This window comes from Lissotriton helveticus, chromosome 6, assembly GCF_964261635.1.
Source record: "Lissotriton helveticus chromosome 6, aLisHel1.1, whole genome shotgun sequence".
Lineage (NCBI taxonomy): Eukaryota > Metazoa > Chordata > Amphibia > Caudata > Salamandridae > Lissotriton > Lissotriton helveticus.
The window spans coordinates 195,699,950-195,714,879 of record NC_136067.1 but is presented as its reverse complement, the minus strand read 5'-3'; the positions used below and the strand labels follow the sequence as shown (position 1 = coordinate 195,714,879).

The window sequence follows — 14,930 nt, the reverse complement described above, 5'->3', positions numbered from 1 at the left end:
TGTGTTTCCCCAGGATGACGATCTCGGTCTTGTCACCGTTTAGCTTGAGGAGATGCCTCTGCATCCACTCAGCCACACGTGGCAATCCGATTTTCAGACTAGACACATTGATGCCTTCAGTGCTGGAGAGGGAGAAGACAATTTGCGTGTCATCGGCGTATGAAAAAATAGTCAGCCCAGCGTCCTCCGCGATGGAAGCTAGGGGTTTGATGTAAATATTAAATAATAAAGGGCTGAGAATGGACCCCTGAGGGACGCCATACGCCGAGGGACAAATAGCAGGTGCGGCTTTCGTAGAGAAGACCTGGAAAGTGCGCTCACTTAAAAAGGAGGCAATCCAGGCCAGTGCAGGACCATCTATTCCCAGTAGTCTAAGTACTAAAATGTCTGTGAATGATGCTCAGACAGTGAAACTCACCCAGACTAAAGGTCGAAAAACTGGGGGATGAAAAGAAAAACATCCTAGTGGAGTAAATAGGTAGAACTCATTTGCACAAGTGTCATTGCCTACAAATTGGAGTCAGAGAAAGCAGGTACAAATGTGATTTAAATTGTTATGATATGTCAGAAAAAGGGAAATACACATCTGGTTTTGAAAGCATCCCTAGTGTATGGAATTTAAAATAAATCAGAAATACATGCATTTAGAAGTACAGGTTTGTGTTGATGAAGGTGATCCTACATTCATTTTAATTTTGAATCCATTTACTATGGGGTGATTAGGATGGCGGGCAGACTTAAGTCTGCCCACCACCCTAGCAGTAACGGGACTGCCCGCCTGCCAAGCAGCTGGACCGCCACCCCAATCATGATGTGACCGCCACTGCAGCAGTCGCATCAGGCATTTTAACATTGCGGCGGTGCTGCTAGCTGCAGCACCCGCCGCAATGGTAAAATGCCATGTTGTGCATTGCCATAACGTGGCAGGCACCGGGTGGCTTCTGCCACCTTGTGCACGACAATGGACCAGTGCAGCACCCCACCCCACCACCCCCCGGGGGCCCGCAACAGGCACCCAAAGCAATTCCCTGTCAGCCTTTCCATGGCGGCATTGCTGCCATGGAAAGACCTTCAAAGCCACACATCCTACCATATCGTGGTCCAATCCGTCTGGCTGGCAATCTCAACGATTGCCAACCGGCATAAAAGCGGTGGACGGACTTTGCGTCTGCCCAGATACCCCCTGCCATTATATAATGGCGGGGGGAATCAGGTTACGATGGACGGCGGATCGCCACCTCCGGGACAGGGGTGACGAACCACCCGCCATCGTAATCAGCCCCTATATAGGAGGCGTAAAAGCTGTGGACGGACTTTGCGTCTGCCCAGATACCCCCTGCCATTATATTATGGCGGGGGGAATCAGGTTACGATGGACGGCGGATCGCCACCTCCGGGACAGGGGTGACGAACCACCCGCCATCGTAATCAGCCCCTATATAGGAGGCGTAAAAGCTGTGGACGGACTTTGCGTCTGCCCAGATACCCCCTGCCATTATATTATGGCGGGGGGGAATCAGGTTACGATGGACGGCGGATCGCCACCTCCGGGACAGGGGTGACGAACCACCCGCCATCGTAATCAGCCCCTATATAGGAGGTGTTTGAATGTGACTTGAAAATGATAGCATGTGTACATGAGTGATAGTAAATAATCTATGAAAAAATTAGTAAGCAAGTTGTATATCTGGCCATGCATATAGTACATTGAGGTTTGCAAGTGCAGATGTGCCATCATGGTTGTGTAACAGCAGTGTCTCATTGAAAGGTGTATGTGGTTTGTGGCATAGACCACCTTTCATTATTGAGTCAACCCAGTCCAACCACTGTGATGGATCAACCAAAATACAAGCAGGCCCTAGTTGGTCATGCACCTGCAGACACTGACCTCTGTTCTGTGTTCCGCCCCAGGAAGCTGGATGGATCCATGGCTCTGGGGTAAAGTCTACAAGTAAGCCCCATTGCATTGCGAAGTTGTGAAACATGGAACATCCAATGTGTATGGTCAAGAAAGCAGAAGCATGACTAGAGAATTCAAAGTCAGCTCGTTGATTGCGTATGCAACTATGTGTGACATATTGTTCCTCTTTTCAGGATTTTAAGTTGGACATCCTCAGCTGCTGTACAATATGGCTGAAAGTAAAATAAAAAGAGCGCTATAAAGCAGCCAGCATTGACTAAGTCAAAGCTCCTTTATTTGCTTCATTTGTAGCAAAGTTGCACAGCTGTGACAAAGCCAATTGATATTGCATAGGCGAGGTCTATTATCTTTGCCAATGGGCATTTATGTTTGTCTCTATTCCAATTAATGTCTGTCAGGGCTGTTATGCAGCTTAATAGTCTAGTCAGTCTCAGCATACACGCATCACGCTAGCAAAGGCATACCTTGCCAAAAGGTTTCACACAGACAACTGTCCAGGTGGTATACAGCCAGGCATAATAAACTAAGCACCGCTAATACACAAAGACAGAAGACTAATTGATTTATTAAAAAGTTACCAGTAGATATGACAGCAGTGACAAAAACATAGAAGTTATAGCAAATTATAACATGGGAAAACAACTTTTGCTACAAGTTCTGTGAAAAATCATTAAACATTTGGAAAAAATGTCAAGATTACATGTTGATTTCTCAAAAGCGCAAACAGTCCTTACCTCAACGTTCCACTCCATATACATGTTTTTAACGAAACTAGTAGGAAATGGAATGCTCTCAAATATTTCTAGCAATTTAATAAAATTCATCCTATGCATATTTCAACGTTTTATGCTACTCTCAAGCCAAATACTTCAGCCAATACATGCAAATGACAGATTGAAACAAGGTAATGAAGAAACCATTCTTCATGGGGTCAAGTAGGTCTTGAAGCACCATAATGAAAACGAGGGGACGTTGTAGGTAAGAAGTCCTAGATTTTCCCCTTACAGTCACAGGTGGCCATACAGCCCTTCCTGAACTTCGGCACCCAGCACAAATCCTGCTCCTTTACTGATTTGCAGTATGCAGCCTGGTCTTGATGTTTGCAGGGATTGGCTGAAATTAGAAAATGAGACGAAAATATGGGTACATGTGTAGAGTACATTCGCTTTATGCAAATTATATAAAATGACTACATTTGTGCAACCGTTTAAACTTTTTTTAATATTAGAACTATTCGAAGTTCATACCACAAGTAGGTCACACAGAGAACATATGGACAATTTATATACATTCATCACAAGGTTGATGATAGTGAAGCACACTCAAAGCATTTGTTAATTTAATGATAGATTTGGGGAAGGCACGTGCAGAAGACATTGATTTTATGTATTTATTCAGCTTTGGTTACAGCAGATGACAGATGGTAGGTGTTGAGCATTAATGACCGTGGAACTACAGAGTAATGCTACCCTTTGGTTACCAGCCGCAGTGTGGGTCAATGAGACTAACGGGCATTAACTGGATTCAAGATCACTAATGATAGAAGCACATATATGTTCCTGCTCTGTCATGAATCCACTTCTTCTACCCACTCTAACGTGTTTCTTTTTCGAGTACTGCATCTTACAGCTTAACCAATAGTTCAGGACTCATGAAGAGGAAGATGACTGAATATTCAGCTCTCAAAAATCCTACAAATGTATTAAGATATGACTACTGGTACAGTGAAGAAGACTTGGAGGAGACAGACAGTTTACATTATCCCTCCCATTTTGCACCTAACAGGCACCTTTCGGTGTCATAGACCCTCCATGAGCTGAGTGAAGTTGCAAGCTCAAAGAAAGAACTTTGGGCAAGATGCACCAAGAGAATGGTCACAAAAAGTCGAACCATGCTTTAATTTTGTAGTGTGACCAAATTGTACAAATAGGTCACATTGTAAAATTTCCAATCACAGATTTTCACTGAAAGATTTACCTAAAGAATATTAGAACAATGGAATGTTGAGAGCTCCATTGAAGACAATCGAGTTCTCTGGGCTTCTAATGGCTGGTAGAAACCCGGAGCATCAACATTCCACTGTATATTCACAGCAGAAGCTGTGAATAAAGGCATTATGGAGTCCGAAGGGATTTCAACTACCTCATGCTCCGTGTGGCCCTTGTTTTACAAATCAGGACATTCTTCCCTCTAGGGGTGAAATGTTCTAATAGCCTTAGAGGCTTCCTTTTTCAATTCCTTGGAGGAACACTGGAGTGGGCCTTTAAAGACCGGTCTCAGGTAATTAGGCAGATCATAATTTGCTATCTCTTGCTCTTGGTTGCAAACATAATGATGGATGCCTGCAAGGAACAACAGACCAATATCACCTTGTTTGAATTCGCATATGGAAAACATATTTTTTAAAGGAGCCCTGTGCCTTAACGAATCAGTGCTGCATTGCAAAAAAGTTTCACCTTCTCTTTTGTGATTCATTTACAAATCCTACTGGAGGACCACTACTTGACTGTTAAGGTCATAAACCATTGATACATTCCTCTCTCATACATAACTAAGAGGGGGATGGCTTGTCATATTTGTGATTTGCAAACATCAGGAAAGCCTTTTCGTAGCAACTCGTAAAAAGGATTTTGTACATTAGGAAAATTCCTTTTGCAGTTTCTAACCCAATAACAGTTGCAAAATACCAAGAGTGAATACAGAGAAAAATAATCTAGCTACCCTGCTATTGCTGTTTCTTCAAATCAACCTCTTGTTCCAATCAGCTAATAGAGATTGAGATACATGAAGTCTTATTTATGGAGCAATATTAGCAGGCTCAAATCAGTGTTTCAGGCTCTTCATCAGGCACTGATCCTACCCGGTAGCGGAAACTTTATTAATATTCCAGTCAGGTAATCCAGAAAATCTAAAACCCTTTCCATGTACTGTGACTAGCTCTCAGGCCTGTATCAGATTGATAGACTAGTACTCAAGTATTCAGCACAATCAACAAACCCATTTCATCTATGCAGGAGACAAATTAAGCAAGGCATCTTTTATCGAGTAACATTGCCACTGCTTGTGAACAATCACAGTCACCTCTAATATCAAGACGTGGAGGAAGACCTTGAGCTTTCTTGGGCAACGATAAGGCTTTGTTAATGCAAGAGTATATTTCTTAAGATTACAGACTCATCTTCCCCAGGGTTATTTGGTAGCTTTGCATGTTAGATATACAGGACAGAGTATTCCCTGCTGTATTTGTACATTATAGAGATATTGAAAGTCACAGAGAAGTTCAATGACCATACAGCGGAACAAGGGTGCAGGCCGAGTTCCTTTACAAGGATATGGAACTCCAAGATGACTTGCAATATCCTTATCATGTACAGCAGGTGGTACTTTAGTCATAATGATACATGGACACACCATCACCTTTCCTACACACCACTTAAATCTTTGGTGGGTAGCTCTTTAATATTAAAGAGAGAGCATGTTTGCAGAAATTAAGAATAACAATATAACCTATAGTGCAAAATGAAGTTATATATATGTTGCAAAAAGATATTAGAATCAGTTTAATACAATTCAATTTTAAAAAGCGCAGTTGATTGAACTGAGTAGAATGGTGCAGAAGGATTCTGACTTTAAATAATTACTTAAGGACTGCAAAAAGTAAACCTGCTGCCATAAATATCACCTTTCTGCTTGTCAGTGATTGGTGCTGGCACTGTGGCATCAGAACTCAACTATAATAAAATATTATAGTTGAGATGATCGCTAGTCGCGTTCTATAAAGAAATTAGAGGCAGGCTTTTATACAGGTATTGCAGAATCCCATATGTTATAGTTACTGTAAAATATGTATGTTCTTTCATTTAAATTTATTGCAGACTAGCCTTCTACACTTTTTTTTAATGTCCTGAGATTTTGGTGTACTGTGCATAAAATGTACCACCACCTGGTTGAAGAAGTATGCCTAGAAATGTGCAACTTGTGTACAGTTCTATGGCCTAGATTTACTAATGCTTTGCTCTGGCACAAAACAACAAAAATGTACTAAACTTGATGCAAAGCAAAGTAAAATGTCGTTAGGGTGTGTACTATCCGATGCACAGGGTCTTTAGGGATGAAAGGTGTCTTTTTCTCAGTGCAAAAACGCTTTAGTGCTGCTTTATGTCACAGTGCGCCAAGGGAGATTTATTGGCGCAGTTCTGCACAAATATCCACAGGTTTTGACACAACGCATAATGTACCAAGACATCAAGACTAAAATTTGCATCACAACTAATGCATCATTGAAGCAGGCTTTAATAATGAGAAATATGTTTATTTAAAAGAAAAAAACACGCATTGCACGTGTGATGAGGGCACAGCACATATTCAATGCTCTTCATACTTCTGAGTTTGTCTATGCATAGGAATTTGCGGTGAAAGGTATACTTCCAGTAAACATTCTATGCTAGACAGTACACACTAACCTTTGCACCATTGTGCAAGGTTGAACATTGCTAAAGGCATCCTGGTTTGATAGTCAGCAGAGGAGATAACACCAACAGGCCACGTTTGGTAGATATTGCTTTGCACTGTAATTTGGCTTTAGTGTAACACAGTGCAGCACATGTGGTTGCTGCACTGCATTCCATGACAATTTAGAAAAGCTGTCCCTGGGTGCATTCCAAGGAGTTTTTACTTATACCATTTCCCCAGATGTTGTTTATTGTGGAAATACTGCTTTATCCAAAAGTGTTCATACTGTATCATAACAATGAAATGTTGGTTATAATGGAAACAAAGATACCACACAACGTGCAACAAACTCCTTAATTTTTGTCACTTAAACCTAAATTCAGGGCCTTGGATCTAGCGCTTATATTGAAAAGTACATTTTGGATCCTAGTGGCATTCTTACACCGTGAATATTTATAACTTAGTGTGATAAGTGCTTCCAATCATTGGTATGCTATCAATAGGCCAACATTTGAAATAATATTGGAGCCTAACCAAATATGCCTACATCTTTAACAATGTTGCATTTACTATGGGAAAAACAATTACAAAACGTTGAAAAAACAATTACAAAACGTTGAAAAAACAATTACAAAACGTACTGCAAAGTCCCTGTAGACAGTGTTCCTTGCAGTCAGCACATGGTTCCCCTGCGTTGTACGGTTCATTCATGGTTTCTACATCATTGCCCCTGGAAATATCAATTAGAAAACATTAGGCAATCTACAGTTGACCCAAAGAACAATGTGAAACTGAGAACGTAAACTGTGACAGTAAACATATTTACATGGAGGAAAACGATTAAGAAAATGTTATGGGCATCATAAGAGCATCAGGAAAGTCTGCCTTGGCTAAACTCCACTGGCTTCCCGTCAGGGAGCGTATTAAATTTAAAGCCCTCTGCTACGCACATCGCATAGCCCAGAACAAAGGTCCGGATTATCTCAAGAACCTCCTGGCCATACATCGCCCTACTCGCAATCTAAGATCTTCTGGTGCGATGCTGTTTAAAACTCCCCGTATTCTTAGGGCCAGAATGGGCGGTCGCTCATTCAGGCACTTAGCCCCCAAATACTGGAATGCTCTACCTCTGAATATGAGGATGGAGCCATCTGAAATAGGATTCCGGAGGAAACTAAAAACATTCCTTTTCCCCACTTCATAATCCTGTTCTCTCAGGCCCTAGGTAGAATTTATCAGTAATTAGCGCGGGGACACACTGTTCTATGTGTAGCCAGGCGCTTTATAAATGCTGTATTATTATTATTATTATTATGTTTCTGCAATTCCTTTTCCCCCCGAAAACCTCTGGTATTTGAATAGGGAATCCTAACTTTCTGATAAGATGCAAATAAATTAAGCTCTACCACCAGTTTCGCCTTTACCCATTTTGTCACACTAATTTTCTTAGAAAAAAGTATAAGTTTATTCTCAGTTTGTACACGATTGCATACTATAGTGAGAAATGATCTGAATACACTGTGCATTAGCTTCTAGGAAATAAAGTTTTTGAAAATACCGCTGTAAACATAAAAATGTTTTCCCTTGCAAGCTATGTAATAATTCCTACACTATATAGACGAAAACAGTGGCAAACCCGTAAATAACATATTTATTTTCCCTTTGTCTATAAAATAAATAATAATATAACTCATGTGTATGTTTAGGGGCCCAACACTTTCTTTTTACTGTCATCGATATCATCGATATCTAAGTAGTTAAATAAATACAATACAGACATAGGAACATGTTAGAATTGCATTTTGCGAACAACGCTATTTTACAAACCACCTAAAAAAGGTTCAGTAAGAAAAGAAATGTAGAGGCTGTAAAAAAAAATAAACAGGACCTAAACAGTGTCACCATTTACCAATTGTGAAACTGTTACAAATGCAATTTAGTAAAGGCGAACATATTCATAATTAGTGTGTGAAAGGTGTGTCTAATAAAATGTCAATAAACGATTTGCAAAAAATGGATGGTATACTATATCTTCGTGAACAGTGGTAATACTATATGGGTTGATTTTCCATATGTAATACTACTTGGCTAAATATGACAAGCAAAAGTTTGCGTTTTAAAAGTACTAGGTTAATTCAAATTATTTAACCATATGGCTAAGCAGTTTTAAAAATAGAGACAGTGTTTAATTCCTTGCCCTTATCTTTCTAGGGATGTGTCCTTTATAGTATTTAACAGGGCTGTCCCCTTCCTGGAGCACCAATGAAGCTGCTTTAAAGTGGTGTGAACAGTTTGCAAGAAGCTGTACTTAAAAGAAACGAAATGCTGACGGGGTGTCATTTGCATTTTGGAAAGCTTTGTGTTTAATTTAGTAAAACGTATGCCTATCAAACACACCATTTGTACTGGAGCTAAGAAAATATCCTTAATAAAATGTATTTAAAAATAATGGCCTGTTATAACCTATTATAGCTTAAAGCAGGTAATTATTTTATATAGAAGTTTAATAGAAGCATACTCGACTAGAAAAATGTTGAAGTTATTTTATATGTGTAGCACTAAGCCAGGAAAAGGATTGCCCCAATTTAATTTGAAACCTGTGTGTGCAAGTAATTTTTTAGCAGGTGAAAAGGAACATTTGTTTTAAAGTAATTATAATGTTTTACAAATGTATAATGTGCACGACAGGGACATGTTGTCTAAAGAAAATAAAAATTCCATTTCAATTTCTCCTAAAAATGCGTTCGGTAAACTTGTTGCCATGTGCACAAAAAATAGAGCACTGTTCTCTAGTGCTCCAGCTTAAAGAAAAACTAGTGCTCACAAACAGTCTGAGTAACAACACATGCAAGAGGAGCAGTCCTTGAAAATGGGCGGGGCTTAAAGCCCATATTCAGAATACAAAGGGTCTTATTTACAAGGCCCTTGCGCCACTTTTGCATCACTTTTCCCATGTTAAAATGATGCAAAAGTGGAGCAAGGGCCTTGTAAATAAGCCCCAAAATGTCTTGAAGAGACAGCATAAGCGCTGCCTAGGTGAAACCTAAGAAAGGACCCAGTTTAAGACATTGGCACTTATGCACAGTGCTTCGCACTAGTATGGCCCTGCATATCTGTCCTCCAGGATTCAATTTTACTCCCCCCTAAGAACTCTGCGCTCATCTCTCAGTCAATTTGCCAAAGTTACTAGAGTAAAATGATCAAAAACTGAAGGTAGATCCTTCTCCCTTTCGGGCCCACAAGCTTGGAACAGCATGCCTGCTGAGTTACGTCAAATAAACCATGAACTCTTTTTTCAGAAAGCAACTTAAAACCTGTCTTTTCATTCTTAATGTGTCCCCTTGCACTCTCCCACTTTCGAAAATAGTGCTGGGACCCCCCCTCAGAAAAACTGTGCCCTTTAGATAACCCAATATTCATTCATTTTTATAAAGCAAGAATGGACTCATTTCTTCGGCAGATCAATCTCACGTTTACATGTCAAGGTTCCAATAATCCTATAATCATTATCTTTTTGTTTCGTGCCTAGAAAGATACAATATAGGAAGGACTCAGAGGAGACCTTTCATTCTAAACCATGCTGTCGTAGAGAGGGACAGTCTGCTCACCCTATTGGCGCAGAACATTCCTAAGATGCCTGGTTAGGCCCAAAGGGATAAAATGTCTCTCCCTCATCATACTTGCATGGGTATATGAACTGTGCACGTTAAGTTACTTTTTATTCTGTGAATGGAATGCGTATGCACTGTACATGCATTGGCTTAACTATATTTCAAGTTAACGGAATATTACATTGATTTTATATGTTCCGGACAGTGGTTAGTGACCTTCAATTTCGCCATGCAGTAATAGTTCTGATCTCATGTGGAAAAGAACATGCTATTACGAGGTATGAATGCAGCTAACGTGTAAAACTTTGTGAGTCAAGTTTAATTGTTATTAGGAGTAACCTCACAACAATGAGTTATTTAACAAGGAGCAGGTTTGTGGCATTATTGATGACCAACATATATACTATCTTTAAAAAATGTATATACACTCCCATTTTCATGGAAGAAGTACCTATAGGTGCTTTACTATACAGAGATCGGCTTTACATGATGGCTGATTGGTTGGCCAGCTAGACTCACTTATATAACACAATATCACAGTATAAATATATACATTTTTGAGGAAACAGGTTTTTTGCAGGTTTCCCCCCAATTTTTACCCGCATTGGGACTACTAGATGATGATTATTTGACTTTGAGATTGCACTGAGGCCTGCTGTCCTCTTCTCAGTGCCAGCGCTCTGACCCATTGCAAAAGACTTGTTGAATTGGCTATACCCAATTGGCAAATGACTGACTTACTTGTAAATCCCTAGTATGTGGTACTCAGGGTACCCAGGGCTTGTAAGGCAGAGTGTCCACATAGGGGTGCTGCCCTATTTGTGCCACCCTCTGTGTGACAAGAACAAAATGGCTCCCAGCCTGCCACTGCAGACTGGAAGGGTACACTGCTAGTTCGACTTTGACATTAAAGTCAATGGCAAAGGCCACCACGTCCCTTAACACTATGGGGTATATTCACAAGAACGCGTGATAACTACCGCAAGAGTAGGGTAACGCAACATTCAACATTGCAGCCTATTGGGGGAAAATAACCTTGACTCAACGTGGAATTCACAAAGCAGCGGTAGCATGCGATAGACACCAGATAACAAGTTTAATGTCTGCATGAAAATCAATGCCACGCCGCAGAAATGTGATAGGCGAACACAAAAAAACATGCGATCAGGCCTACCCCGGTACAAAAAGTAGCAAAAACCAGCCGCAGGCCTGCAAATCCCACGCGTCTGGCAGTACAATGCACCATTAAAACCACATAAAATATACACCAGAAACAAGCCAAAGCACGTAACAGAATGGATGCACCCTGACCCAGCGCATAGGCCAACTCAAACCCCACAACCCCCACAGACTACCAGCAAGGAACAATAGGGTCGGGGAAGGCCAAGGAGAAGAGGGAGAGGAAAACGTGATGCAGACCGCAGGAAAACAAGACCAGCGTCATGAAGGTGACAGAACATTACCAGCAACTGACCCACCAGCAGACCCTCTGGATTGCAGTCGGAGTGCCGAGGAGGCCATTCCAGGAAGCCAATAGGCGCCAGCATGACTTAACTACCTAAACCAGGCACCAAGCCGCTGCCAACAGGAAGGCAGCAAAGGCGACAGGAGGTGGCAGTCCAGCGCCAGCGGAGGAGCTGGAGGAAACCCAGGCCACAGTCATCAGTGTGGAGACCGTGCAAGAAGTAGGGAGTACGGACACAGCTTGAGTGGACCTGACACAACATCAACAGGAGTGCAACGAACAGAGACTAGAGGGAACGGCGGAGATGAGCACAATGGCATACATGCACAACGAGGAGTAGCACACTGCACACCCTCAGTCACCCACATTGACGACAAAGTGGGAAAACGTGCATAGATGACACTGCAAAACAGAGGACACAACTGGCTCCGCACATGCACAGAAACATGCCTACTACATCTGACAGAGCTGGATACTGGGAAATGGAAATGTACGCATACGACCTCACATCTGTCATATAGTCCAAATGTACACTGTCCAGCAGAAGAATCCAGCACCCCCAGTTACAATGTACATTGCCATACAATCTGCATGCAAACCAGCATGATGTGTCAACATATATGTCAACACAAAGTCAACACGCACCTCCCCTTCACATCGCAGAGGGGCACACAACACCTTCAGCACTGCACAGAATACAACACATCAGTGATGCTTGAGAGTACCACCACACCATCGACACCGATGACCTACAAAAGGCCATGAATAGCCCACGCAACCCCCCACCAGGACCCGGCCAGCCAAGTTACTCAGAGGAGAACACAGAGCCTGCAACAGACCACACAGCAGGAAGCATCTGCAAGAAAAGCTGGCTCACAACACTTCACCCACCCACACATGGCACCCCAATGCCATGTGTCAGCGTGGCGATGGGGGGGCCAAACCAATGGAATGTGAACCAGGACACATACGTAGGTGCCTTAAGGGCCCACCCACACCCCACTAAGGAGACCCACACTGCCATAGAGACACATGCAGATGCACATTTACAGTACAGAACCACACCCAGGGGCACTCAAATAGTAGTCCCACACCCATGTTGGCTCTGCTTATGATGGCCCTGGCCACTCCCCTTACGAATTGAGTGGGTGACGACAAAGTTACATGTCTAAGCTCCAACCCGCTGCCTGCGGTGACATGTCTGCATCCGATGTACACAGCACAATGTAAAGTTTGTAGGGTCCAGGGCCCTCATGCATAAAAGACCACAGGGACACATGCAGATATCATGTTGAACTGGCTATGGGCACATGCGCCCGCCCTCTTTATTGGCAGGACCACATGTACAGTGACACCAGTGCAGGATGTGTGTGAGGTGAGTGTAAGCCATTCTGCATGGAATGTCTGGTGCTGGCAACCACTTGAACATTGGACATCAGTATAACGGAAACAGAAAACACATGCATAACAGAGTTAACTTCTGAGCAACATGGAGTGAGCCGGTAATAGTCCAGAGGACAGCCAACATGCAAGCAGAAGTGGCCGTGAGTTGCAGTGCACTGGGGTTGGGACACTAGAGATGAGCGCGCTCATGTGAAGAAAAAGTCTCGGATTGTGTCACTGCCATATATTCCTGATGCAGATGCAGTGTGGTGTGTTAGATCTTCATCATCTTCCCCATCAATGTCTCAGGGACCCCACACTGTTTGAGGTGACATAGCTGTGCAACCTCTACGCAGCACAATACACAATCAGCAACAGACAATGGCCTGCGGTGCACCTGGCACCTGGAGTGCAGAGCAGGGTATCAGGCCAATGATGGCATCCACAACAGGGCTGAGCAACTCCGTAATTCTGTCAGGACCACCGTTTCATCTCTGGCAGATGGTGGTTGGAGGTGGTCCTAGCGGTGGTGGCATGTGACTCCTGCGGTGATGCGACGTCCAGGCGGTCTGGACTTGCATCCGTGTGTGAGCCCTGTTTTGACACATTTGGGTCTGGAGGCTGCATACAGCAAAAGGCCACAGAGAAATGGCGTTGATGGAGAGGTGTGGCTCACTGGTTAGAGGCGGCAGACCCGAGAGCAGAGAACGGGCTGGGACCAGGGTTCAATTCCCGTTGTGGCAGGGTCTCGGACCTAAATGATCAGCGGACTCAATAATTCTCGCCTTGGTGCCTACTCAATCCAGGGACCACACTCGGTAACTCTGGGCATTAAGCTTGCCTCATCTCCACAACGGCCCCCCACAAACGCCAGGGATGCCTGGTTTCACCTTGGAGACTCCCAGGAGGAACTATCTCACAGGGAAAGCCAGGACGGGTTCCCCAGCGGTCTATAGCGCTACGAGGCCTGCGGTGCGGGTAGAAGTGCGCTTTACAAGACACACTTTTCATTTTTTTCATTTTCATGACCCCAAGGCCTATGCTTCATGGGCCATCCAATGTCTCCAAAGAAGGGGTCCTGGACCCGACCTGCACAGAGTTACTGGCCCTGGATGCACTCCAGCCAGCACAGGCACCCAGCCACGGGACGGTGACTTGCGGTGCAGTCAGATGGGCCATGCAACCTGAGTGGTTCACCATCAATGTCCGAGGTGTTTGTTGCGGAGGGTTGCGGGGGACAGTGGAAGGTGTCCTCCAGGTCATGACGCTGAAAGGTTTTATTTTATCTGGAAGCAGCAAATTGTGGGGTGGGAAGCGCAAGCGTTGTTTTTACCACCGATTCTGTGTCAGCTACATGAGGATGAAAACTAGCCCCATGTCCATCGACTTAGACGCCATCAATGTACAAACAGTGAGTGTCCATGGATGTCGAGGAACAGACTTAGTGGCTATGGGACTAAGAGGGGATACAGTCTGGGATAATGCCGGTACACTGATACGAACTTCACCATTGCTGAATCATGACTCTGCAACCTACTCGTGCGCAGCCTAGGCCGAGAGCGGTGTAGATCGGAGGCAGCGGTCATCACGGGCCATTCACCGAGTGCCGCCGGCATAGGTTGGTGGCCCCACCGACCTGCGTAATTCAGGTTCAGTTTGGTCACCTCAGTGACTGTGACCGGGCTTTCATCTGGACTGAGCCGCATCTTCCTCTTACTCCTCTCCGTGCGACCACTGGTGTGCCATTTGTGATTCGTGACTAGGTGCTGGATGTGAGACCTACTGGTCTGCAAGGTAGTCCTGGTCCCACATCCACATGTCACCGACGGGCGTTGAACAGGATTTGTGGCACCACGTGTCACCGGCTGGCGTTCAACAGGGTTAATGGCACAACGTGTCACAAGATGCCTATTTGGAACTATGCCTCACTGATCGGGGGGGTCAGGTGTTGTGGACGCTGACCCGGATTTGGGGTCACTGCCATTCAGGAGCCAGGATACCGTTTCACACATGGGACCTACTGGGCTGCAGAGGACGCGAGTGGAATATGTAAATGAGGAAGGAGTAATGATGGACAGCGTCGGGGCCCAACGATGGT

At 43.7% G+C, this 14,930-nt stretch overlaps 1 protein-coding gene across 2 annotated transcripts in view; it reads right to left on the bottom strand.

Moving 5' to 3' along the window:
- Positions 1 to 2,466: 2,466 nt before the first annotated feature.
- LOC144761283 (cysteine-rich secretory protein 1-like) overlaps positions 2,467 to 14,930 on the bottom strand; it is an 84,322-nt gene continuing 71,858 nt past the window's right edge. For both annotated transcript variants that reach the window (XM_078646730.1, XM_078646729.1), the window contains exons 4-5: positions 7,015 to 7,103; positions 2,467 to 3,034 (exon numbers count right to left, since the gene is read on the bottom strand). In XM_078646730.1, coding sequence (XP_078502856.1) covers positions 2,910 to 3,034; positions 7,015 to 7,103 — 214 coding nt within the window. In that variant the 3' untranslated portion in view covers positions 2,467 to 2,909. The remainder of the gene's footprint in view (positions 3,035 to 7,014; positions 7,104 to 14,930) is intronic.